Source organism: Meles meles, chromosome 18, assembly GCF_922984935.1.
Source record: "Meles meles chromosome 18, mMelMel3.1 paternal haplotype, whole genome shotgun sequence".
NCBI classification, from domain to species: Eukaryota; Metazoa; Chordata; class Mammalia; order Carnivora; family Mustelidae; genus Meles; species Meles meles.
This window is the reverse complement of record NC_060083.1, coordinates 62,285,806-62,311,470: the sequence shown is the minus strand read 5'-3', so window position 1 is coordinate 62,311,470 and position 25,665 is coordinate 62,285,806. Positions and strand designations below refer to the sequence as shown.

Sequence of the window (25,665 nt, the reverse complement as noted above, 5' to 3'; positions counted from 1 at the left end):
GGCTAACTGGCCACCTGTGCTGTTCCCGCCTCACAGAAGCTTCCCCCGGGCTTCTGCCTTCTTGATCACACAGCTTCTCCCCACGTGTGTGTGTGGACCAAACCGCTCTTTTTATAAGAGCCGAGCCATATGGACGCGGGCCTGTCCTGCTGCAACGGTACCATCAGCCCCGCTCGGCGGGCCCCGGGGCACAGGCCAAGGCCCAGAGGGGCTCGTCTGCCAATGAGGGGCGTCGGTGGGGTCCAGCGGGCGTCCTCGGACACCAAATTCCGAAGTCTTTCCGTGCCGTGGTCCATTCCAGTCTCTGCTCTTTTCCTAAAATGAAGCTTTAATTGTATAATTAATAATTATATATTATTAATTATAAATTTAGCAAGTTCAAAATTTAATAAATTATAAGTTAATTTTAAACTTAACAAATGCGTAATTATACATTATATTAATATAAATTTAATATAAATTAATTTTAAGCCATAACTTAATTTTTACCTACATGTGAATGCATCGTTGAGAAACTAAACAACACGTAGACAGTTAAAATCAACAGAGGTCGTGTAACATCAACGCGACTCCTCGTGTCAGTTGGATGTGTATCTTTCCAGGACCTTCCTTAAGCTCAGACAGACATCGCCACGTCAGTCACACAAACGCGTCTTCAGGAGCATCGCTCCGCAACCCTCTCTTTTTCCTCAAAAGCAGCAGCGTGCAGACGCACGGCTCCGCCCGGTGCCCTCACCTGCCACACGGCCCGGCGGCCAAGGAGACATTCCGCTGGCTTTCACTTCCCGAAATCGCCGAGGCTGTGCTAACCATCCTCGGGTCCCCTCACGGCCGCGGCTCCGGGTGCAGACCCCAGAGGGCAGGGCCTGCCAGGGCGCCCGGGTCTGCCCGCTCTGCCACTGGGGTGGTCTCTCGGCTCAAGAAGGGACGCGCTTGGCGTGGGGGCCGCGAACCACGGGACGGCTTCTCCACGGGGCTCTGGGGAGAGGCGGCCCAGAGCGCAGGGCTCCAGGACATGCTCATTTGTGCAGAGAGAAGAGCTGCTCGAGGTCAGGAAATCCAGATTCAGGGGTAGGGGTGGGTCAGGGGCCAGAACATGTCCTGGCGGGAACGCCGGGGAACTCCGCGGCGCCCGCCTGCACGGCAAGTTCTTTCTCGAAGCCCCGGGAGCCCAGCCTTCCTCGGCTGTGACGGCGGGGGCAGAAGGTGTACGTACCCGCCGGGTGAGAGAAGCTCAGGCGCAGAGGCTCGGGGCGCCCACTGTGACACAGACACAGAATAAGGCACATCGGAGACGCTACAGACCACGTATTCTCTATTTATTATCACAACGAGTAATTCACAGGAGGACTGCACGGAAGTGTGGGTCACAGAGCACCGGGTACACAATGACCCCGTCCACACGCGGCTGGGAACACACGCCCGCACGCGGACACAGACGGGCGCGCACACTGCGGGGACGGGCCTGGGCGACCACCAAAGTGGATGGAGAGGGTGATTTCCAGTACGTTTTACAATAAGCATTTACGGTTTTTACAAAAACACCAAAGCTCTTGCTTTTTTAATTTAAAAAACACCGACAACAGAATTACTTTTCACACACACGTTAAGTCATTTGGCACATCTCGGTTTCCTTCCCAACAACAGCGCAGACGCCGCCACCCAGACTGGAATCCGCCTCGGAGCTGCCCAACCCCACCGCCCCGGAACCCGGAAGGGGCTGGGGTGTGAAGACCCGGCCCCCGGACCAGGTGGAAATCCTGCCCCCCTCACCAGGTCAGTCTTTCCAGAAGGCTCTCTGCAAACCGTGCTTCAGGAAAAGGTTCATGCCCAGAACAGAAGGGAGATGACTTTTCAGTCACCCCAAATGAAGCGCACGAGTCCCACCTGTGGATCTCAATGCGTGGCTTCCTTCCTCCTCCGGGGTCACTTGCTCAAAGCCCTGGGACCGAGGCGTTTATAGGGTGGCATCTGGCATCACAGCACCCAGAACCTTCTGCGAGACTCCCCAGGCATCAGATGCCCACCAGCGTCCCTCAGGCCTTCAACAGGGCGACCTTGTGCTCCGGAACGGAGTCTTCGCCGACGTTGTAGGGCTGGGTCCCCGGTTCTTGCCTCAGGCTTTTCTCTGCAGAAAGTACAAGGTTTGCAAGCTCGGAAGAGGCCGAAGTGGGGAAGGGCCAGGTCCCAGGACGGGATGAAGGTGGCGCGTCCGAGTCCTGGGTCATAGGGGGTTGGGTGCCCCCAGCCGGCACTCCCAGCCCAGGCAGCTTCCGCCTAAGTCCCTGCCAGCGCCTCATCACTGTCCACGCCCAGATGACCCTTCCTTAGGGCCAAGTGGTCCCCTGGCACGGTCAGGCCACGTCTCTTCCCATCTCCTGTGGGTCAGCGCCTAAACTGCTCCCAGCAACGACACCCCGTTAAGCCCCAGAAATCAGACACAGACCAAGTCCTTCAATTCCAGTTATGTGAGGTTCTAGAACAGGCAGAGCTGACCCAGGGGGGAGGGAACTGGAACAGTGGCAGCCCCCAGTGGGGGTCACGAGGATGGACTGACGGCACTTTCCGGAATGATGGAAATGGTCCACATCGGCGCACATCTGGCTGTACCCACCTGTCAGACCTCGAGCCGCACACGAGGTGTGTGTGTCCACAGGGTGCACGCCACGCATCATTAAACCACCCCCGAGATAACTCCCAGAACAGGGGGGCCTGCCCTCCGCCTCAAGCACCATGCCCGTGGCCCCACATTCGCACTAGCCCGCCCCACCTTCCCGGAGCAGAGTTATCTGTCCTGCGGTCCTGCCCCGCCCCGAGTGGCCGCGGCTCTCTCCAAGGACTCTGCCGACACCCACCTGCCTCTTCCAGGGTGGAGAAGTACTGGACGCACTTCAAGTCAGCAGACAGCAGGACACGGAGGACAGGGACCTGCGGGGCAGAGAAACTAACTCCAGGCGGGGTGGGGGGCGGGGCCGCTGCTGCCCGCAAGCACACATGGGTCGGGCCCCCAGGCCCAGCGCCACCGCCACCGCGTGTCACAGCCTCGCCCCGCCCCTGCAGACACAACGTCACGTCCGCTCAGGAGAACGGAGAGAAGAAACTGGCTTCCGGCCGCGCTGGAAGTGGGAGGCTATTTAAACTCTCACTCAGCGAAGCCGCGGGAACCAGCTCTGCAGACCGCACGGCTGACACTGAGGAGAGAGCTCTGGAGCCAGGGCCCAGGTCCTCCCCACGGGACCACGGGCAGGTGGGACACGGGACCTCGGGCAGCTTCTCGGGCCCCGGCGCAGGGATGGTGACCGCACGGCCCTCACGGGCAGGCGTGGGGCGGACAGAAGCCCGGCCAGCGCCCCGTGACGACGCCCACCTGCAGGCCGACGAGGGCGAGGGTGACGCCGTGCCTGTGGAAGTCCCCCGCCAGCTCCTCCAGCCCCAGCACCACGGTGGAGTCCACGCTGCAGATGTGCGCGCACTCCAAGATGGCAGAGCGCGGGGGCGACGCTGCGGAGACAGGCGACCGTCACACAGGGCGGGGCGGCTGCGGGAGGCCCTGGCCCGGGGCCGGGGCACGGCGAGGCCATGGGGGCTCCGTCCCCACCGGGGAGCGGGCGGGCAGGACTGGCAGGACCCCAGACAACAGCCGTCTGGAGACCACGGTGATTCTCCTTAGGGAACACAGGTCCCTCTTCTCCCCTAATTCCTAATGCCCCGGAGGAAGGGCTGGGTGTTTAGGAACCGAGATCGGGAACAGCCTCCCCTGCTGTGTGCAGACGGCAAGCAGCCGCTGGACGCTGCCCTGAGGTAGCCAGCCTCCTGGACGCAGGAGCGGGGCGCTTGCCCCAGAGCTGAGACAGGGCTCGGGTCCTGCGGCAGCAGAACTGGGGTGCGGAGACAATGGCAGGAGCTGGGCATGAACGCAGCCTCCCCCCACCCCCTGCCCACGCACCTTCCAGGGCCTGCGTGATGAGCGCCTCCCGGAGGGCCTCCACCGCGGGGAACTGCAGACCGCTGGCCGGCTGCAGGACTAGCACCGGCCCCTCCGACACCTGGGGACAGGGGACAGAGCGAGGGAAGCCTGCATGTCCCGGAGGCACATCCAAGTTGGCAGCTGGGCTAGGGCAGCCCGTCCAGGCAGGAGCCCCCAACCCACGGCGCTGGGAGTCGGGGAGCACAGGGCAGACAAGCTGGCGCGTGGGGAGTTCAGCACCTTCACCCCCTGGGACTCTGAGGCTGCGGATCCCTCTTGCGCCGAGAACGGGCGGGCTGGTACCTGCATCTTGGGTCTGGCCACGGAGTGCAGCAGAATCAGCAGGGACGCCAGGGTCCCGGCCAGGATGCCGTACTGGACCTCCCAGAAGCAGAGCAGGAACGTCACACACAGGGGCAGCAAGTCCAGCCCTGGGAGAGAGCGGTCCGGCTGGCTGACGCCCCCGGGGGACCCCCCGCTGGGGACTCGGGGCCTGACACCATTCACAGGCCACTGGGGCTCAGAGGCTGTCAGCCGCGCCCCCCCCCCCAGCCTGGCGGAGGGACAAGACCTGAGGGCCTGGCCCAAGCCCCTGCCCTCTGGGAGCCTGTCCACAGTGGACACTTGTCAGAGGCCTGAAAACGGGACTTGGGGCAGGGAGCAGGTCCAGGACGCTGGGGGCCGGGGAGGGCTTGCGACCTCCCAGAGGCCACGTGGCTGACCCTGGGCAACCAGTGACTTCTCTGAGCCACTGGATGAGACATCCTGGTGCAAAAGGCTTGGGGGGCGTACTTGGGGGTTCAATGTCAGGACCTGATGCTGACATGCGTCACTCCGACGAGGCCCCCATCCCATGGCCTCGGTGTGGGCAGGAAGCATCAGCTGTGGAGCCCACCCAGGCGCCCACGGAGGCACGGCAGCGCGCGACCTGGGGCTGTCCCGGGGACGGGGTGGTGGCTCAGGGAAGAAGAGGCACGTGTGGGCTGAGAACCACCTAGAACCACCACTTCCCTCACCTGGTGACTCCGGGGGGCCGACGGCAGAGAAGCCCATGAGCCCCATCCCTCCCTCAGAACAGACACTTGTTCCAGGAAGGGCCCTGCAGGCGTGGGGGGTCCTAACCACTGTGACTGGCCGGGAGCTGGGGACTGCTCTGTTGGGACAGGCTGGTCACCTTGGAAGTCTCCCATCATCCCCCGCTGGACCGGGCTTGGGGCTGGGAAAGGGGCGGCGGGAGAGGAGAACAGGAATGCGGGTGGAGAGGAGGAGAGAGAGGAGTGGAGGAAGACGGGGAGGAGTGCAGGAGGCGGAGGAGGGGGAGAGGAGGGACGAGGGGAGAAGGGGGAGTGGGGAAGGGAGCGTGGAGGAGGACGGGGAGCAGTGCAGGAGGAGCGGACAGGGTGGGGAGGAGGAGAGGTGCGGAGGAGGAGGGAGAGAGGAGGACGGGCAGGAGTGCAGGAGAGGCAGGGAGGGAAGGAGGGAAGGGAGGAGGGGTGCGGGAGGAGGGGGAGCAGCGGGTACCCTGTTAGCTGCAGACTCGCTCGGCACCTCATGGAGCTTGTCTGGGGCTCCTGGTGGCCTGAGGGGCTAAAGGACGCCCTGACCCACGGCCGGCAGCGGGACCACCTCCCAGAACAAAGAACGCCCAGCTCCAGCCCGACCGCGGGGGTCGGCGAAAGCGGTGAGGGAAGAACCCAGGCCGTGTGTGCGCGTGCGAGGCAGACGAGGGCACACGTGTGTGGACGAGGGCACACGTACTCTTCACGCGCCACAGCGTCCCGAAGACCCCGGTGTCGAAGAGCGGAGCCACGGCCATGATGATGACGGCCGCCAGCGCGGACTTGGGGATGTAGTAGAACAATGAGGTCAGGTAGTCCAGCGACAGCAGCACCAGGACGCCTGCGGGGACACGGGGCGCCCGTGACCTCCAGCCCCGCCCCCGCATGCAGTCTGGGCACGAGGGGGGGGTGCTCACCTGTCACCAGGCCCCCCGCTGGGGTGCACACCCCTGACTGGGCGTTCACAGCCGTCCTGGAAGGCGACAGAAGCCGTTAGTGGCTGTGGGAGCCTGGAAGAGCAGGGAGCCGGTCTCCCGGGACAGGAGCGCCTGCGAGGGGACGTCGCGGCCCCGCGGACACTGGCGCGGGGCTCGGCACACCACTCGTCAGCAGGAACAAGTGGGAAGTTTTACAAGGGAACAGAGCTTTTATCCCACAAAGTGGCCCCTGGCCCTGCTATACACACTCCCCACGTAACCTCTGGTAACCCCGCCATGGGCCCCGCCGTGACGCCTGTTTGCAGGGGGGGACACAGAGAATGCCCTGGGGCCCCTGGGATGCGGGGCTGTGGGGGTGTCAGGGGGGCCTGGTACTCAGACAGGGTGGGGCCAGCGGTTCCAGGGGTCTGGGCCCTGCAGGCTGAGGCGTCCACCGCCTCTCCGCCCCAGGTCACCCTCTGCCTCGTGAGGGACCATCAGTGGCGCTGCGTGTGGACACTTGTGCATGACCCTCCCCCGCTTCTGCCCCCACTTCCTTTAGGAAGGCGCTCCGCCACGACCCACGGAGCACCACCACGGGCTGGAACATTTTAGGAGTAAACCACGAGGCCGTCAGAGAAAACCCCGTGAGATCATGAGGGGCGGCAGAGCGAGACCCATCCTGCCTCCCGCGGGTGCCACTGGTCTAGAGATGCGGCTGCTGGCAGGCAGACTTCGGCCCCAGAGAAGAACAAAGCGGGATTGAGATGTGGGCAAGGACCGGGCAGGCTCTTTGAGGTGGACACGGACCCTCTGGCCTGGGCTGGGAGCCCCCCCCCCCCGTTCCCCAAAGCACAGAGAAGGAAGGACATGGTCACTCACCGTCCAAAGCTGCCGGTGACCGGGTAGGAAGAGACGAGGGAGCCCAGCACGTTGGTCAGGCCTGGGAAGAAAGCGGAAAGAAGAGGTTTATCCAGGAGAGAGAAGAGTTTAAAATAGATTGGGGGGAGGGGAAAGGTGGTAGAGAAAAGGAGGCCAAAAACCAGAGAGGAAACAGAAGACAGAAGGCCAGAGAAGTCACCCAGGGGGTCCTACGTCTGTGCCTGTGTGTCTGTCTCGGGGAAGGGAAAACAAACCATGATCTTTGCCAAATTCACTGACCCTCCCTTTAACCTAACTTTGGTCCCAGCCCTGCCCGATGAGCTAAACACCTTTCCCCACGTGTAACAAGGAGAGGAATCCCCTCCCCAGGAGGGGCCGAGCACACTTGGGGCTGCCCAGAGGCCGGCTGCCCACCCGCCGCACCCCACGAGTGCCTTCAGGCCCAAACTCTTCTCATGAGACGACCAGCTGGGGCAGAAGGTCATGGTTAATTAGGGGTCCGCCCCTGTGACGCTGACCCACCCCGACCTGACGGAACCTGGCTGGGCCCCAAGAACGGAGAGAATCAGCCCACGTTCAGCACAGGCAGCCCCACTGGCACGTGGCTCAGCCCGGCACCTTCACAAACATCACGGGGGGTCGCAGGTCCAAGACATGCTCGCGCAGCTCAGGGTGGGGCCCACTCACGCAGGCCCTCCCAGTCCCGCAGCCTGGCACACGCAGCGAGAGCAGGGCAGACGTGGCACAGCCGTGCACGGACCACACGTGGCCACCCCGACTCCTCACGATGGCCGCTCGAGACTCAGGTCGGGGCCCTTCTGCTTGAAGGGTGGAGATGTGTGGGTCCCTCCCAGTGGGGGGTTCTGTGGAGTCCACGGAGGCCTCTTGCCGCCTGGCTTCTCCCACACCCCGGGGTCAGCTGCCCTTGGGGTCCACATGTCCACCTTAATAACCGGCACTTCGTGGCCATGCCCTGCTGGTCACTGCCATGAGAAGCAGCTCCGCGCTCCCTGCGGAAGGGCGGCAGCGCTCCGAGGACCCTGACCGGGGCGGCTACTACTGAGCGTGGGGAGGTCAGTCCAAGGACTTCCCCGTCTGGGGCCAAGCCAGTCCTGGCCAACTGCACCTCGCTAGCCACCGAGGTGACGCCTGCCAGCACGGGCTCAGAAATGAGCGCCCCCAAAGCTCCTGAGACCCATCCTGGGGCTCCACGCCCTCCGCTGTCCGGAAACCCAGCAGATCAGGTCCAAACTGCCACCATGAGGGAGTGGCCTGGGGGGGGGCGGGGGATGGGTGGGGGACAGGGTAGGTTCCGTGGACTCTGCTGGGAAGGCACCTGGTGCCGATGCCCGCTGGAACCGCACCCACCTCACCAGGAGCAGGAAGGAAAGGCAGAGAGGCCTGGTGTCCGTCCACAAAATCAAAAAGTCATGATAACAGAAATGAAGACTCACGTCACGCCCACACAATGAATCACCAGAGAGGCTTGATGCCAGGCACAGACTGTCCACACGGGGGCCTCCCCGAGTCTTCATGGAGCTGCCTACGGGCCGGGAGGGACGCCCTGGGGCAGGGGGGCCTGGGTATTCAACTCCAGCAAGTCCCACCTGGCCACATTCCTCAGCGATCTGACCTCGGGGGGGGGGGGGGGGGGGGGGGGGGGACATTCTGAGCGTTCCTTGACAGAACAAGGCTACAGCCCTCGGGGCTGGGCACAGAGCCAGCACTGGACAAGCTGCAGTCAGCAGGGACGCCCCAGGTGACCTGCCTGCTCCCAGTGACGGTTTACGGGTGAATCCACGCGAGCCTTTCAAAGGGCCCAACTCGGGGCCAGCTCTGCTCCTTGGACCTCACCGCAACCAGCCCAGGACCTGCGCGGTTCAGGCAGACGCGGAGAAGCACCCTCGGCCTCAGAGAGCCGCCGCGGGGCGCTTACCGATGGCCAGCAGCTCCTGGTTGGAGTCGACGCGGTAACCACCTTGAGAAGCTACAGACAAAGGACAATAAAAACGTTGTCATTAGACACACATCTCCACTGAAAAAACATTCATGGAATGAAGCCCTCACGTTCCGGGAAAGGGCAAGGCTGGGAACGCCGTAGGCATCGCCGGCCACTCTCACGACTCGGCACCTGTCGTAGCTGGAAGCCGGCATGGGGACCCGTGAACGCATGAGCAAGACCATGTTCCAGGGACATCTCCTTCTATAAACATGGAAACGCCAATTCCACGCGCTTCTCGTACGTCACAAAATCCTAATCTTCGGAAACTCTTTCAAACGTTTGAGAACGTAAAAACCGCCCTTGGGCCGCGGGTCTCCAGCCCTGGTTTCGGAGAACAAACAGCTTCCACGTTAGGACAGGGTGTCCAGTGACTTCAGGAGAAAACAGCTTCAAAGCCCCAAGTGGCATAAACGCTGTGAGGTGCAGAATCCAGAGGGCCCCGAAGCCCCCCACCCCGGGGAAAATCATCAGGAAAACAAACTGCGCAAGGCAGATCTGATCAGCCCGCATGGCGGGTCGGGGAGCAGCCGCTGGGGGCCGGTGGGGACAAGCCCGCGAATGCGCGTCAGGCACGCGTCCCTGGGAGGACGGGAGGCTCGAGCCGTGGGCACAGGCAGACCCGGTCTATGGAGCTGCAGCCACGTACACGCCGTTCGCTGGCTTCATCTTCAGAACTGACCCGCAGCCCAGGACCACGGCGCGTGACCATCATAGCACCAAAGAATCGTGTTATCCACGTGCACAGCACAAAGCCAGACGCCCCGCAGACCCAAGGGAGGGCCGCACAGGGACGAGCAGGCTCCGGAGAAATCTGAGGTCTGCGAGTCAGTGGGCATTGGGGCTATTCATGCGCCGGGCGCCCCGGGGACAAGGAGGGCACAGGTGTGCTCCGCCAGCTGGGAAGAGCGCACCTCTAGGTTTTTAGGAATTTGGGGAACCTGTCATCAGACACAGCCCTTATTATCTATTAGGTGAGAACTTTCAAGGACCTAAGTCGTGTCAAAAATAAAGAAAAACTTAAATCTCATCCCTTCCTGAACTACTACGTTTTACCACAACCCACGAAGCTATCTAACCACAGGTGTCCAGTGGGTGGAGGCTGCGGCGTCTGTCCCGAGATGAGACCGTTCCAGCCCCCATCCGCTGGGACGCTGCGGGCGGGACGGGTGGGGGACACGCTGACGCCACAGGAAAGGCGACAGCGAGACACAGGCCCTTCTCCTCCTGGACGGCAGGAGAATCACCATCACACACGCTACCAGACACTGCCGGATGGCGTTTTTGTCACAAACGCACTCCTACCACACGGTTTAAACACACGAGCACGCGTTCCTTTGATTGAAAACTCAAGCTGTTAAAAACCAAAGAGGATAAATGCAAGCAAGAGGGCAGGCAAGCAAGGCCGGGACACCCCTGGGGTCCGGGATGGGGGGCAGCTTACCGAAGGACTTGGCCACCGCAATGCTCTCCAGGAGACCCATGAGGGGCACCACGGCCAGCCCAACCCCCATGTCCTGAGGGGAGAGAGGGGCAGCAGCTGAGCCTCCGGGGAAGGCGAGGAGGGGCCGGCCGGGCAGTGACCCATCAAGGCCGGCACAGGCTCATCGCGTCTGGCCAGAAGCCGAGCTTCAGCTGCGGGGCTGGGAGCTCCCCCGGGGCCAGACACGAAACAGAGCACCAACTGCATCCCTGCTCTGTCAGGCCCACAGCACGAGGAGCACCCTGGGCTCAGGCCAGAACAGTAAATGTGGTGTCCCTGGAGGTCCTGCCCAGTCAGGACCCTTTTGTGCCCGTCGCTGCACCCAGAGGCGCTCCATCCCAAGGACTCGGCGGTTCCAGCTGGGCTCGGAGCTCCTCGTTACAAGGCAGAGGCCTCAGGAGTGCAGACCCAGGCCCGGAGACCACCTTGGCTCCGCCTGGCAGGCCTGGCTCCCCGTCTCCACCCACCTGCACCATCTCGGTGAAGGAAACTGTCCCGTTGGCCGTGGTCACGGAGAAGGGCGGAATCCGGACGGGAGGGAGCCCCTCGGCCGTCTGCCCCGTTAGAACGAAAGGCTGGTATCCGGTCACCTCAAAAGAGTACGCGATCAGGGCGGCAAAGGAGACCACCAGGGCGTTGCGGGCTAGGACAGAAGGAGACCTGCCTGTGAAACCTGGCTCCTCTGGGCGACGGGGCAGGAAATACACGTGAGGAGGCATGACACCCGTCCCCAGCCACCATCCCCGACACTCCAGCCAGGAAATGGCACACACACCAGCGAATGAGGGGCAGGCAGGAACGGGGGATGGCACGGCAAATGCGAGAGGGTGGGACAGGTCCACGGCGACACACACGGCTATCCGTGTCATCGACAGGTCACCCTGGGTCCCACCTCTTGGCTCCCGCCCCAGTGGTGCTGGCTGTCTTCTTTTTCTTTTTTTGAAGATTTTATTTATTGGAGAGAGAGCGAGAGCCTGTACCGAGCCGGGGGTGGGGGGGCGCGGAGGTGGGGGGAGAGATCGAGAGAAGCCCAAGGAGACTCCCCACTGAGCACGGGGGCTGACGCAGGGCTCGATCCCACCACCCTGAGAGCAGGACCTGAACCAAAACCATGAGTTAGAGGCTTAACCGACCGAGCCACCCAGGTGCCCCTGTGCTGGCTTCTTAAATGGGGGGGGTATATCTCTCCCCAGAATCGGACCCCATTACCCAGCGAGCTCTCAAGAAGCTACATCACAGCCTCATCACTGACGTCGTCGGGACAACAACTTCAGCCGCTTAGCACCTTCCAGGATGCAGGAAAGGCCCAGGGCCCTGTGGCCCATCGTGTGATGGGAAACCCAGGCTCAGCCCCACACGGCTCAACCCGACCCATGTGGTCTGTGTGTTTTCTCCGTCAGGGACCAGCCAGGGCTTCCCGGCCTCACACCCGGATGTTCTGGACCAGCACCGGCAGGCTGTGCCCCGCAGGCGTTTGCTGGCCTCCCTGGCCTCTCCCCACCAGGTGCCTGTGACGGCCCCATCCAGGAGTCTCAACCAGAAATGCCTCCAGACACAATCAAAGGTCCCTGGGAGTCGAGATCGGCTGTGCTCGAGCATACTGGACGCCGCTCTCCACCCGGGCTGTGGCTTGGAGCCCGCTGGCAAGCTTCAGTACCCCATTGCCCGGGTCACACCCAGACCAGGGACAGCAGAACCTCGCAGGTGCGGCCCCGGTGCGCAGGACAGCCGTGGCCAGAACCCCACTCACCTGTGGTGGCCGTCCAAACCAGCCCGTGGCTGAGCCGCACGCCCGGGGGCATCTCGGGGTGCACGGGGGGCACGCGGTCTCGCATCAGCTTCAGCACCAGCAGCAGCAGCACGCACACCAGCCCCAGCGCCGCGTCGCCCGCCCTGCGGACCGACACAGGTCACACCCTGGCCGGCCCCGGGCACACCCCTCCGCCCTCCCATCGCCCCTTCTGCCAGCAGGCCTTCTCTCCTGACGGCTCTCCTCGCTCTTTCCTAAGCCACGTGCATCCCCGGTCCAGCTCACGGCTTTATTCAACACTCAGTGACACGCAGGCCTGGGAGTCGAGGCCCTGAACGCGACGGTGGTGGGACTAGAGGCTCATGTTAACAGCCACGTAGCCCTGTGGCCACAGGCGCCGCTGCGTCTGTTCTGGAAGGTTCATGTCTCACAGCCTGGCTCTCCAGCCCATCAGTCTCTTATTCCCCTGCCCCACCCCCCATCTCACAGCTAGGAGGACCTCGTCTGCATGTCCTGGGCCAGGGAGCCCCGGGTTCAGCTGTATTCAGCTCCGAGAAGCCTCGCAGCCGATCAGAGGACAGTCGGTCACAGGTGTCCCCGCTCCCTCCCAGCAGCTCCTCCCAGACCACTGCGACTTCTTGCTCTTCCGGCCACCGAGGTGTCCTGGCTTCCGGCTGGGCCCCTCTAGGAGCATCTCCTGTCTGTCCTTCATCTGAAGAAAGCGCACGAGTGGCGGTCTGGCTCTCAAGCCCTCTCCTTGCACGCTCTGTCTGCACCTGCCTTCCCCGTGCCCTGCGCTCTCCTCACTGCACTACAAACCTTCAGAGACACCGTGGCCCTTCCCGCCACTGCCCGCGGAGGCTGTGCACAGGGGCCCCGCAGACCGGCTCCCGGCCCCGTCAGAGCTTCTGAGCCTTGGGTGTGGCCCCACTCCCTGGGGCTCTGTCCCGCCCTGACTGATGGAGTAGGGCTGCTCGGGGCTGAGCTCCTTGGACGCCCACCGGTGCAGCTCTGGGACCCAGTCTGGGTGGCCAGGCCCCCGGAGGGAAGCGCGGGACCGGATGGCTGGCAGGTACCTGATCTCTCCCACCTTGCGGAACGTCTGATACACTTGCAGGAAAAACTGCCTCGGGATACCCTGCAGTCCCAGGAGGTTCTGTCCAAACACAGACTGAGTTAGACAGCATTCCCCTGCAGCATCCTAGCCCATCTCAGCCCCCTTCCGGGGCATATCCCAGGGCTCCCCGGGAACCACCTGCCCATTCCCAAAGCCCCCAGGAGCAGGAGATCAGAATTATCCTCCAACGAAAAGGCACTTCACATTCACGGTCAACGACACTTCTTGGTGAATAATTCTCCCTTGTGAGAAAAATCAGTCCAAGTGATCTCAAAGAGATATCAGTACACCCCTGCCCTGGTCCAGGGTCCAGGTCACTGTGCCTGCCCCGTGGGCCCCACTGCCCTGGTCCAGGGTCCAGGTCACGGTTGTTTGCCCCGTGGACCCCACTGCCCTGGTCCAGGGTCCAGGTCACTGTGCCTGTCCCGTGGGCCCCATTGCCTTTGACATGCCCCACACCCCCTTGCCAGTGGTCTGAGGCCCACCTTCCGGGTACTGTTCCCCCAGAAGGAAAATCAGGTGAAGGTTTAGGCAGAACCACCAGAGGCTCTGAGGGCCTCCAGGGAAGGGGACACAGGCAGACGGGGTCCTTGGAGGGAGAAAGGGCTCTCCTCTGTGTTAATCCTTTATCCCACTTGACAAAGGGTGTGGAGTGTTTATAGGGTGGTTAAGGCCCAGACCCCCAGAGAGTCAGATTCCAAGATCCCGAAACCCACGCACACAGCCTGAATGGGGACAGACTCCAGGGTGGAAACCCTAGATTCTGGGACCCAGGGAGCTCCTGCCAGGGCAGGTCAGGAGAACCCCTGGCCCAGAGCTCTCAGATGGCTGTTGTGACTTAGGGTGTTAAAGACTTAGGAGACCTAGCGTTGCCGCGCACCCGTGCATAAAAAAGCTACCTTCTGTATGTTCTAACTGCACGAAAGAACATTCCCGATACCAAAGAGGAGGCTGTTTCAGAACGAACTACAGATCATCCCACTAAGCAGTACCTGCCAGGCTTACCCTAACGCACCTGCACACACCACACGCACACCGTCCGCCGCACCTAAGGGCTTCCCTCCTCTCTCCCGGTAGGTAAGGATGAGCCTGCCTCCCGGGGCGTCAGGACAAGCCAAGGCAAGGGAGGGTCTAACCCAGCATCCGGCATCATAGGAGCACAGAGAAGGTCTGCTCCTTTCCTCTGGCTCACCAGGGAGCCTGTGCGGGGCCAGCCCTGACCACGCAAGGCATGCCTCAGCGAGGAGGGGTGCTGACAGCGGTCCTGAGACGGGGCGGGCCTTCGCCTGCACAATCGGGCTCCACTCCGTTCTGCACACCCCACTGAGCACTCACCCACTTCTGCACAATGCACGGGCCGGCCGGCCGCAAAGCAAAACCACCCCTGTGCTCTGGGACCTCGATCCCCGGTGAAGAGGGAACAGTCGCCGGTGATGACTAGTTCCGAGATTTCTTACAAATTCTCCTTAAAGGTTTTTCTTATTTATTCAGAGAAAAAGAGACAGTGCAAGTGGGGGGAGGGGCAAAGCGAGATGGAGAGAGAACCCCAAGCAGACTCTGTGCTTAGCATGGAGCCCGATGCGGCTCGATCCCAGGACCCCAAGATCACAAACTGAGCTGAAATGAGGAGTCGGACAGTTCACCGACTGAGCCACCCAGGCATCCCCCTGTTCAGTATTTCTCAGGTGCTACGTCTCCTTACGTTTCTGTTTATAACACCACCTGTAAGAGGGCACCTGGCGGGGCGCCTGGGTGGCTCAGTGGGTTAAAGCCTCTGCCTTTCGCTCAGGTCATGATCCCAGGGTCCTGGGATTGAGCCCCGCATCGGGCTCTCTGCTTGGCAGGGAGCCTGCTTCCTCCTCTATCTGCCTGCCTCTCTCCCTACTTGTGATCTCTGTCTGTCAAATAAATAAATAAAATAAAATCTTTAAAAAAAATTTTATATAAAAAAAAAAAGAGGGCACCTGGCTGGCTCAGTCACGAAGCATCTGACTTTGGCTCAGGTCGTGGTCGCAGGGTCCTGGGATCGAGTCCCATGTCAAGCTCCATGCCCAGCGGGGAGTCTGCTTCTCCCTCTCCCTCTGCCTGCCTCCCTCCGCTTGTACTCGTTTGCTCTCTCAAATAAATAAAATCTTAAAGGAAAAATACTAAACAGAATGGAGAAAAAAAACATTAAAATGAAATCAAGCTAAACGAGCCCGAGCATGGGAGGACCAACTTGATGGTCAACGTGTCGGCAGTACGTGGATGGCCCGAGGCCGCGCTGGCCGGGGGGTAGGGAAGGCAGCAGAACTGAATCGCCCTGCGAGGCAAACCAAGCCCCAAACACTGGCCCCAAAACCCCAACAGGGGTGAGGCGGTTGCTGCCGGTCACCCCAATAACCCGTCGTACTGTCCCACCGGCACGCAGCATCATCTCCCCCGAGGGCTGCCGGGATCTGTGGAGACCCACGGGAGCACCTTGTGGTCTGAGGTTTGGAAGAGCAACACGTCAACTGGCCCGCGCAGAGGGAAGCCAGCCTCCGTCCCGCGACCCGGGAGGGGCCCGGCTGCCAACCAGCGTGCCTACCTTGATCTGCCCGAAGCCGATGGTGACTGTGGCAGCGCAGGTGAAACCTTTGATGACGGGGTAGGAGATGAAGTCCAGCAGGAAGCCTGGTGGCCGAGAGGGGACCCTGAGCTGGTCGCCCCCGCTCTGCCCAGTCCCAACAAACGTGGGCGGGTATGGGCTGGGAGAGGAGGTTTGGCGGGAGTGCGGCAGAGGACAGGTGGGCCACACACCCTGTTCGGACTGGTCTGGACGGTGGGGAAGGGAGGCTAGGGTCTGAGGCCCTGGGCACTTCTCCAAGCGTCCTGGCCTCTAAGCAGAGTAGCGGAGGGCTGAGGGGACCCCTCCCTTCACACACGCACAGGACAAAGAAGGGAAGGCCGAGAGCCAGAGCCTCCCCAGGAGGCAGGTGCCTGGGTAGCCCCTGGCAGGAAGGCCGGAGAGCCTTACCCAAGTGCAGGAAGCCCATGGCTAACTGGATGCAGCCGGACAGGAAGGCAAGCAGCACGGCATAGGCGGGCTCGTGGAAAGTGTAGAAGGAGACCAGAAGGGACATGATGGCCGTCGGGCCCAGCGTCACATCCCGGGAGGTGCCCAAGAAGAAATACACGAAGCATCCCATGAAGGCAGAGTAGAGGCCGTACTGGTGGGGAGACAGCACTAAGCATCGAGGTGGCGCACAGGGGGCCCCCAGTGTCCGGGAGGAGATGTCTGAGCACAGGGTCTGTGGGGGCCGTCCTGACGGCCGGCACAGCCGCGCACCCAGGGCAAAGCGCTCGCCCTCCGTGAGCGTGGTGTGGACCCGCAGCAACTAGGAGCCTCTTTTCTACCTGTACCCCAGCTGGGTGCCAGCAGGGACACAAAGGCCAGGGGTGCTTGTCTCTCTGTGAGCCTAAGAAAGCGTTCTTGAGACCACAGTGAGTCTGCCTGCCGGCCCCGATGGACACCCCAGAACTAGCTCAGTGACAATTATGACAAAAGCAGTGACAGGGGTGTGCACGTGCCCAAAGGCCATCACACGCTATAGATTGTACACTGAGATTTCCGGGGCTCCACGGGGCTGGGTCCTGGCGGCCCGCTTGTCTGCAGCGGAGAGGACGCATTCCCACCTGCTTCCGGGCAGCGGCTGAAGCTGGCGGGGGGGCAGAGGTCTCACCTGGGGCGGGAGTCCGGCCACCTCGGCGTAGGCCAGCGCCTGGGGAACAACTGTGAGCCCAACCGAGAGGCCTGCGACCAAGTCCATCTTCAGCCACTGCAGCGAGTAGTCGGGCAGCCAGGCCAGGATGGGCAGCCACCTCTGCACGGCCGCTGGGGAGCAGCAGCGGGCCTGGGGGGCCATGCGGGCACCCGACGGCCGGGCCTGACCTAACGCCTTCACAGAGGAGGGCATACCTGGGGGCAACAGGACCAGCAGTCAGGGTCTGGGCTTGGGAGGATGCAGCAACAGAGCCGGGTCTAGGGCCCTGAGAGAGGCACAGGGGTCTCCCGAGGGGTATGGGCCACAGGGATTAAACACGCCCTTTCGCTGCCCTGAAAGGCACCCACACCTGGGCACGAAGGGACCACAAGAATAGGTGTCGCCGCCCCACCCTGACGCCTGCTCACTGCTCCCTTGAATCCCACCTGCCCCAGCCTCGGCTCGCGGCTGTCCACGGACCTTGGCCAGAAAAAGGCGATCCATGATTTCTCCGTGAGAAACGCAGTCGCTAATTAGACACCCTCTCTCCCGAGATAATTTATCTTCCTCCTCCCACGGATCTATCCGGAGCAGCGCGAGGAGCGGCAGGTCCACGGGGGCTCCCTCGCCCGGCGGGGTGGGCGCCCCCGGCTTTCCCCGCGCAGCAGGCCCGGCGCCACCCCCCACCGCGGTGCGGGTCTCCCAGCCTGACGCGCCCACCCCACCCCCCACCTGTGGCTTCCTCGTCCCCGCAGGAGCGCCCCGGGACTGAGCGGGCGCGGGGCAGCGTCCGAGGCCGGGAATTCAGACGCGCCGCAGCCTCCCGGGTCCCGGCCCGCAGCCGCGCGCGGAGCCGGCCCAGACCGCCCCCCCCCGCCCCGGCGCGGGACGCACCCCGCCTCCCACCCACGAAGACGCTTGCCCCGGACCCGCGGTCTTCGGTGGGGACCCCGCGCCGCCTGACCGCTCCGGCAAGGCCGAGGGCGGCGGGGGCCTGGCGGGGACGCGGTGGGGACGCAGTGGGGAAGGGTCCCGCAGGAGGAGCCCGCCCCCTCGGGCCCCGCGCCGCCCCGGCGACCCCGGCCCGTCCCCCGAAGCTCGCCCTCTCCGCCCCGGGGCCCGGGCCCCGCTCCCCGCCCGCCGCGGACTCACCCGGCGCCGCAGCTCGGGGTCTCCCGGCGCCACCGCAGCGGGGTCCGCAGGAACCGCAGAGGGAGGGGGAGGGAGGAGGGAGGGGGGCGGAGCCCCGAGCACACGTGACCACCCGGAGAGGGACCTGGCGCGTGCGTCGGGGGGGGCGGGGCGAGCGCGCACGTGACCGCGGGCGGGGCGGGGCCAGAACCGCCGCCATGCGCCGCCGAGGGCCGGCCTGCGGGCTGCTGCTGCTGCTGACCCTGGGCCTCTGCCGCTCGCACCGGGCGCGTCCCCGGAACGTGCTGCTGCTCCTCGGTGAGTGCGTCGCCGCCGCGGGTCCGGCGAGCCCTGCGCCCCTTCGCGTCTGCGCCTGCCTCCCCGCTGACCCAGCCCGTTCGCGGCCGGCTTGGGGAGGGAGGCAGGGGCGGCCTCGCCCGCCGCGGGTCCGGCCAGCCTCCAGCACCGCGTCCGGCCGCCGCCCTGACCCGCACCCCACGCTGCCCAGCTCAGCGGGACCTCCGGCGCATGGGCGGCTCTCCGGAGCTCAGCGGGGTACAGCCCTAGAGGGGCTGCCGGCGAGGGGCGGGTGCCCAAGTCCGCAGGGACGGCTGCGTGCGGGGCGCCCCGCTCCCCTCCCCTGCCCCGGGGGAGCCCCGCAGGTTGGCTTCCAGACCCGGGAGCGCTGTGGCTCCATCTTCTGGCTGAAAAGCTCAGCCGCCCCTCCTCCCCTAACCGCAGCCCTTCCCCAAATCACAAGTTCCCCCGGCCCGGCTGATCACGAGACTTGGTGCCCAGGGTCCGGCTGTCACAAGAGGGCCCCGTTCTTTCCTCTTTTGAGGTCTGGCGTTCTGCCAGACTCACTCTTTCTGATTAACTTTGTGGTCTCCAAGCAGGCCCTTCCGCTGATGGTAGCGTCAACAGTTCTCCCCTACTCCCTTCGGCCCCTCCTTGCTGGGGACGCGGGTGCAGAAACCGCATCCTCCTGTGGCCGCTGCCGAGCCGGGACCGCCCGGTCCTGCCCACTTCCTAACAGGACCCCCTGAGTACCGTGTCCTCTGGGTGTCACGTCCCCCCGGACATCAATCCCAAGCAGCTGTCATGCCGCCTTGGGTCATGCCCACCTGCGTATGCCACTTGCATGGGCTTCACTGTCCCGGGCCCCCACGGCCTCAGTGTCTGTGCCTTCCTCAGCGGACGATGGAGGCTTTGAGAGTGGCGCCTACAACAACAGTGCCGTCAGCACCCCGCACCTGGACGCCTTGGCCCGCCGCAGCCTGACCTTCCGCAATGCCTTCACCTCCGTCAGCAGCTGCTCCCCCAGCCGAGCCAGTCTGCTCACCGGCCTGCCCCAGGTGAGGGCCGCAGGGGGGCAGGAGGACGGCATGGGAGAGGGAGCGCCCCTCCCTGACCTCTGCTGGGACGTGGCCACGTTCTCGTCCCCGCCACCTGCCCACCCGAGCCTGGGCTCCCCTGTTCCGTGTGACTGTGAGCAGAGCACTGTCTGTGCACCTCGGTCGTCTCACCCATCAGATGGGGTCATGATAATACCTTGTTCGTGGGATCGTGACGGGTGGGCCGAGCTCCTGCTTCGTATGTGAAGTGCCCAGGAAGGCAGGAAGGTGTCCGACACGCTCTCGCCCGGCGTTAACTCATGTTACAATATCGCTCAGGAGCCCGAGTGCGGGGAAGAACTGCACTTCCCCCTGTGTGTTGTGCTAGGACACAAACAGCGCAGAACTCACCCTTTTACTCCTCCGTGAGCATCTGCCTCTGTCATGCTGGCGTGTAGCCGTGGTCCATCCGTCCATCTCCCGAACTTCTTCATGTTCCCAAACGAAAGTGCTGTGCCCGTCAACACTGCTCCCCCCCCCCCCAGCCCTGGCGGCCGCTTCTCCCCTGTCCGTGTCTCTGAACTTGGTCACTCCAGTATCTCACGTTAAGTGGAGTCCTGCAGTATGTTTCCTTTTGTGACGGCCTTACCGCCCTGAGCGTGTGCCCTCCAAGTCCCCCCATGCTGTAGCACAGAACAGCCTGCCCTCTCGCAGCTAAATGGCTGACTGCGTTCTGTCGTATGGGTATGGCCCATGTTGTGCACCTGTCCATCTGTCCCTGGACACTTGGGTTGTTCCTGCCCGTGACGATGATGAATAGTGTTGCTGTGAACGGGGGGACACAGGCACTTCCTCCGGTCACGTTGTCTCATGACATCGTCTCATGGCGAGCCCCTGTGTCCTGTATGTCCCCATCCGAGTCCGAGGCCCACGTGGGGAGGCAAGCTGTGACCAGTGCCCACCCCCCACCCCCCCACCCCCCCCACCCCCGTCGCCTGAAGGCTCCTCAGGCCGCCGTGGGCCGCAGGAGTGAGGACAGGGCTGCCCCATCTCACCTTAAGTCTTTTTCTAGTCTGATTTTGTGATGCGTCGGGTATTTTTTTGGCGCTGTAAAAATCCAGTTACTCGAGGTCTGGTGCTTTTTCTTTCCACTGTGGTGTGCGCTCATGACGAAAGAACTGGCAAGTACAGGTGGACGGGGTGAAAATAAAGGCCCCCCGTTATCACGGGTGCGCTTTCCTGGTCTGTTTCCTGCCGCTGTCCCGTGAAGCGGGTGGGGCCGGGGGAGGCGGTGGACTCTTGGGAGTGCTGGCTACGGGGGCTCCAGGGGGGCCTGGGAGGGGCGGGCGCAGCCTCACGGGCATCCCCCCGCAGCATCAGAACGGGATGTATGGCCTGCACCAGGACGCCCACCACTTCAACTCCTTCGACAAGGTGCAGAGCCTGCCGCAGCTGCTCGGCCAAGCCGGCGTTCGCACGGGTGAGCGGCCTCATGCCACGGTGGGAATGGGCCCCGGCGGGCGAGACCTGGTCCTGAGCCACCCTCCGCCCCGTGTCACATCCTCAGAGCACCCCACGGCCGGGGCCTTCTCCCTGGGCCCTGGGTCTGTGCGAACAAGGGCCTGGGCTGACCTCATAGGGGCCACTCCAGGGCACGGGGTTTGGGGGGCGGAGGAGGGCAGTGGGATACGTCGGGGACTCTGGCAGGCCTGTGTCCCCACCTCCAGGCATCATTGGGAAGAAGCATGTAGGGCCCGAGACGGTGTACCCTTTCGAGTTTGCGTACACGGAGGAGAATGACTCCGTCCTCCAGGTGGGACGGAACATCACCAGAATTAAGCTGCTGGTCCGGAAGTTCCTGCAGACTCGGGATGACAGGTGTGAGGAGGCCCTGTCCCCTCCCTCGCACGGCCGGACCTCTGGGCAGTTAACCTGTGATGCTCCTCCCAGAGTCTTTAGTTGGGATCCTTCGAGGCCCCAGGTAGAGGAGCGAGGGAGGGGAAGAAGGTTCCAGAAACTCAGGTTAAAAGGAAAGGAGGCACGGGGAAGTTGAGGCGAGCAATCCCAGGGAGACTTCCAGTTCCAGAGGAGTGAGCAGTGCTGCGGGGTGTGCCCTCCGGAAGGTCGGGGCGCTCCAGAGAAGAAAGCCAGGTGGCACGTCTGTCGGCTGACCTCGGCACTCAAGCCCCCCCTCTCTGGGCAGGCCCTTCTTCCTCTACGTCGCCTTCCATGACCCCCACCGCTGTGGGCACTCCCAGCCCCAGTACGGGGCCTTCTGTGAGAAGTTTGGCAACGGCGAGCGCGGCATGGGGCGGATCCCAGACTGGACCCCGCGGACCTATGACCCACAGGACGTGGTGGTAGGAGAGAGCCCTTTGCAGTATTTCCAAGATGCTCGCGTGCCGTTCCTTCTCCGTCTCGTGAATCGAAGGGCTTGGCAGTCCTGGCCCCGGGTGTGTGATTTTGAGCACGTTTGAGAGGAGACTCCGTGACTCCCTGGATCCGGGTTCCCGTCTGCAGGGCCGGGAGAGAGAGGCGTCGGGATGTGGAGTGACGTGTCCAGGAGCAGGGACGTCCTGGGCTCAAGCGTGCATTGGTGGAGGGTGGTCTCAGGCCCTGGGAGGAAGGCTGGCTCCGTGGTGTCCTGCCCCAGTTCAAGGACTGGACACCCCTCCCCCCAGCCCGCCTGCCTGTTTCTAGCCCTGACCTCGCACCCACGCACCCCTTCAGGTGCCTTACTTCGTCCCGGACACTCCCGCAGCTCGAGCTGACCTGGCCGCTCAGTACACCACCATCGGCCGCATGGACCAAGGTGGGTTCAAGGAGCCCGGGCAGTGGGGTGCCGCAGTGTGGGCTCCCGTCCCAGACCAGAGCTCTGAAGTCACAGTGTCAACAGGACCGTGTCCCCCCACAGGCCCTAGGGGACAGGACAGTCCTTCCTGCCTCTTTCCAGCGTCTGGTGGCCCCAGGCGTTCCTTGGCTCCTCGCCATGCCCCTCCCATCTCTGCCCCTGTCTTCACACAGCCTCTCGCATGTCTCTCAGTTCTGCTGCTTTTTTTAAAAAAGACTTTATGTATTTGACAGAGATCACAAGTAGGCAGAGGCAGGCAGAGAGAGAAGGGGGGGAAGCAGGCTCCCCGCTGAGCAGAGAGCCCGATGCGGGGCTCGATCCCAGAATCCTGGGATCATGACCTGAGCCCAAGGCAGAGGCTTTAACACACTGAGCCCCCCAGGCGCCCCGATCTCAGTGCTTCTTCTATAAGGACACTTGTCATGGGATCTAGAGCCCTCCTGGCCACGTCGAGACGATCTCCTTGAGATCCTTGGAGACGGCATCCTCAGAGACCCCTCCTTCACACGGGGTCGCAGTCACAGGTTCCTGAGGGTTTATCTTTGCGGGGACCATTCAGCCCCCACAAGAAGTTGGAACCTTTATAGCGTCCCTGTTGGTGCCATGAATGGATGGTGACCTGGAGAGGGGGCAGGTGTAGAGGGAGTCCTGTCTTCCAGCCACCACCAATTCTGCCCCTGTCATCCCCATAGGACAGGCATGAAATTCCAGAAAACAAAACCAAGCCAGCGTCCGGCTGGTAGCGGCTGCACAGGGTGGCATGGACGTGCTAAGGGACGGCCGGCGTCCCTGGCCTGCTGCAGGACACGGGGCTGGGTGGGACGGCAAGGGTGCAGGGCCCCGCAGCCGGAGGGGGAAACCTGTGAGCGCACGTGCATGCCCGCCCCCGCATGCCCGGCTGCGGCTGAGCTCTGCTGTCCCCTCTGCACTCCCAGGGGTTGGACTTGTGCTCCAGGAGCTGCACACAGCAGGTGTCCTGAATGACACCCTAGTGATCTTCACGTCGGACAACGGGATCCCCTTCCCCAGCGGCAGGACCAACCTGTACTGGCCGGGCACCGCCGAACCCTTGCTGGTGTCGTCCCCAGAGCACACGAAACGCTGGGGCCAGGTCAGCGAGGCCTACGCGAGCCTCTTAGGTACGGCTCTGCAGCTCACGCAGGGGCAGGGGAGGGGGAGGTGAAAATTCAGGGGCACCACCAAGTCCGGACAGTGCTCACACCGCTGCCTTACGTGGTTCCCACACCACCTGGGCAAGGAAGGGACGGCCACCCCATTCTACAGATGCAGTCTGGAGGATCAGAGAGGGCAGGGCAGTTGCCCACCGTCACACAGCTTGTGAGCACCGAGCTAGGATTCTAGCTTGGGTCTCGGTCTTTGAGGCTGTTGCTCCTCCCACTGGCCCACAGGTGAGCGTCACACGCGTCACACTCGCACGCAGAGCTTGTTAACCCCGCACGGCAGGCCCTGCCCCCAGAGTGTCTGACACCGTGCATCTGGGGTGGGGCCTGAGAATTCGCATTTCTGACAAGTTCCCGGGCCACCCCCGCTTCGAGGAGTCAGGGCGACAGGGCCCCTGCGGCTTGGGGCCCACATCCCCCTTTGTCTCCAAAGCACAAGTCGGGAGCACTGTGGCCGCTCAGGGCAGGAGTCCATGAGCCCCCCGCGGGCGCTTCCTTACTGATCCGGAGGGTTCCGGTAGGATCCTGAACACCGCCAAGCGGGGCCTCTCGTTAAAGGCACTGTGTCCTAGAGGGCCAAGATGAGGGTGCCAGGGGTGGGGTCTAGCGCAGCTCCTCCCTGTTGGTGATCCCGTGTGCGAGGCGGCCCACCAGCATCACAGAATGGCTTGGAATCAGAGCGGCTTGGTGGCTGGAGGGCCACCGTGCTGAGACACCGCCTTCTCTCCAGATCTCACGCCCACCATCTTGGACTGGTTCTCTATCCCTTACCCGAGCTATACCATCTTTGGATCAAAGCCTGTCCGGCTCACTGGCCGGTCCCTCCTGCCGGCGCTGGACGCAGAGCCGCCTTGGAACACCGTCTTCGGCAGCCAGAGCCACCACGAGGTCACCATGGCCTACCCCATGCGCTCTGTGCACCACCGGACCTTCCGCCTCGTGCACAACCTCAACTTCAAGATGCCCTTCCCCATCGACCAGGACTTCTACGTGTCGCCCACCTTTCAGGACCTCCTGAATCGCACCGTGGCCGGCCGCCCCACGGGCTGGTATAAGGATCTCCACCGTTACTACTACCGGGAGCGCTGGGAGCTGTATGACAGGAGCCAGGACCCCCACGAGACCCGGAACCTGGCTGCCGACCCCCGCTACGCGCAGGTCCTTGAACTGCTGCGGACCCAGCTGGCCAAGTGGCAGTGGGAGACCCATGACCCCTGGGTGTGCGCACCTGACGGGGTCCTGGAGGAGAGGCTCTCCCCCGAGTGCCGGCCACTCCACAACGAGCTGTGAGCGTCCTTGGGGGCACATGGGTGGCTGTCCCAGACCGGGTCCCCACACGGCCCATGGGAGGAGGGCTCTCCCTGATGCTGTTGTCATTCGGCCGCTGCCTGGAGGGGTGAGGGTGTGTGCCCTGGCCCTTCGTCCCCCCATGATAGGGGACACTGCTGTCCTTGTGTCTGAGCCGGGTCTCAGCACGGGAATTCCAGGGGATCCAGGAGCCCCCAGTCTGTGACAGGTGAGGATGGTCGTGATCGGGTTGGGACCTGCAGAGGGAAGGGGCTGGGACTTGGGGCTTGAGGTCCTCTTCCCTCTTCCCTCTTCCGAGCCCCCAGATGTTCCCATATCCTTCACCTGAGAGGAGATGGGGCATCCGGGTACCGCGTGAGTGGCAGGAGGGTTCAGACTACACTCCGTGTAGGGACACAGTATCTGCCTTTTGTCAGTCTCTGGTTTTGAAAAAATCTGTGACCAAGCCTGGGGCTTGTTTTGCTTTGCCCTTCGGTCAAGTTCCTGACGCTGGCTGGGTTTCCGTGAGGCCACTGATTCCTGGCGGGCTCCCTACACGCCCGGTTTCAGTCTGTGGTCTGTAGGGCAAGCTCGTCCTTCTTTTTGGATGTCTGAGGCTGAAGAGCCCGTCCTCTGGCTCGGGCCAGCTCTGTCCTGTTGGACATGGGGCTGTGGCACGGATGTTGCTCATAGATGGTCCAGCCCTGCCCGGTGTCCCCCTGCTGTCCCCGGACGCAGAAGCTCTCCCTGGAGAGCCTAGAGCGCGGGGGCTTTTTCCCTCGAGTGGGTGGTCTCCCGCCCTCCCCTCCCCCACAAGTCCACCCTGGGGGCGCGGCCGGAGAGCCACGGTGCTTGGTGCTGTCAAACTTTGTATTTCAGTAAAACACGCACAAGGTCATTTTCTGGCTTGTTTACGGTCACGCCTGCCTCAATCCCAGAGCAGCTTCTGGGGCACTCGGGTTCAGGGGTGCCGCTGCCGAAAT

At 63.2% G+C, this 25,665-nt stretch overlaps 2 protein-coding genes across 3 annotated transcripts; one reads left to right on the top strand and one right to left on the bottom strand.

Annotated features, from left to right (window-relative positions):
* Positions 1–1,302: 1,302 nt before the first annotated feature.
* Positions 1,303–18,138, bottom strand: SLC26A11 (solute carrier family 26 member 11). The gene is made up of 17 exons (XM_045984023.1): positions 18,051–18,138; positions 16,878–17,113; positions 16,172–16,364; positions 15,743–15,828; positions 13,133–13,212; positions 12,057–12,199; positions 10,774–10,949; positions 10,268–10,340; positions 8,761–8,811; positions 6,825–6,885; positions 5,943–5,998; positions 5,726–5,866; positions 4,271–4,398; positions 3,947–4,046; positions 3,368–3,501; positions 2,856–2,928; positions 1,303–2,128 (listed from the first exon to the last, which is right to left on the bottom strand). Exons 2-17 carry the CDS (start codon positions 17,109–17,111, stop codon positions 2,037–2,039), a joined length of 1,821 nt encoding a protein of 606 aa, XP_045839979.1. The 5' UTR covers positions 17,112–17,113; positions 18,051–18,138; the 3' UTR covers positions 1,303–2,036.
* Positions 18,139–18,155: 17 nt separating this feature from the next.
* SGSH (N-sulfoglucosamine sulfohydrolase) lies at positions 18,156–25,580 on the top strand. 2 transcript variants are annotated; one of them, XM_045984030.1, is made up of 9 exons: positions 18,156–18,347; positions 19,224–19,384; positions 20,738–20,843; positions 21,091–21,241; positions 21,567–21,723; positions 22,094–22,175; positions 23,150–23,353; positions 23,499–23,623; positions 24,126–24,550. In XM_045984030.1, exons 1-9 carry the CDS (start codon positions 18,248–18,250, stop codon positions 24,411–24,413), a joined length of 1,374 nt encoding a protein of 457 aa, XP_045839986.1. In that variant the 5' UTR covers positions 18,156–18,247; the 3' UTR covers positions 24,414–24,550. The 2 variants fall into 2 exon arrangements, with proteins under 2 accessions (XP_045839986.1, XP_045839985.1); XM_045984029.1 differs by lacking the exon at positions 23,499–23,623 and having other exon boundaries at positions 18,164–18,347; positions 24,126–25,580.
* The last annotated feature ends 85 nt before the right edge of the window (positions 25,581–25,665 follow it).

Coding starts and splice junctions, on each gene's coding strand:
- SLC26A11 (XM_045984023.1), bottom strand. CDS start 17,111: ATGCCCTCCTCTGTGAAGGCGTTAGGTCAGGCCCGGCCGTCGGGTGCC. Junction 5,999..6,824: donor GTCACCGGCAGCTTTGGACG/GTGAGTGACCAT, acceptor GTCGCCTTCCAG/GACGGCTGTGAACGCCCAGT. Junction 2,929..3,367: donor TCGCCCTCGTCGGCCTGCAG/GTGGGCGTCGTC, acceptor TCTGCCCCGCAG/GTCCCTGTCCTCCGTGTCCT.
- SGSH (XM_045984029.1), top strand. CDS start 18,248: ATGCGCCGCCGAGGGCCGGCCTGCGGGCTGCTGCTGCTGCTGACCCTG. Junction 20,844..21,090: donor CCAAGCCGGCGTTCGCACGG/GTGAGCGGCCTC, acceptor CCCCACCTCCAG/GCATCATTGGGAAGAAGCAT. Junction 21,724..22,093: donor ATGACCCACAGGACGTGGTG/GTAGGAGAGAGC, acceptor GCACCCCTTCAG/GTGCCTTACTTCGTCCCGGA.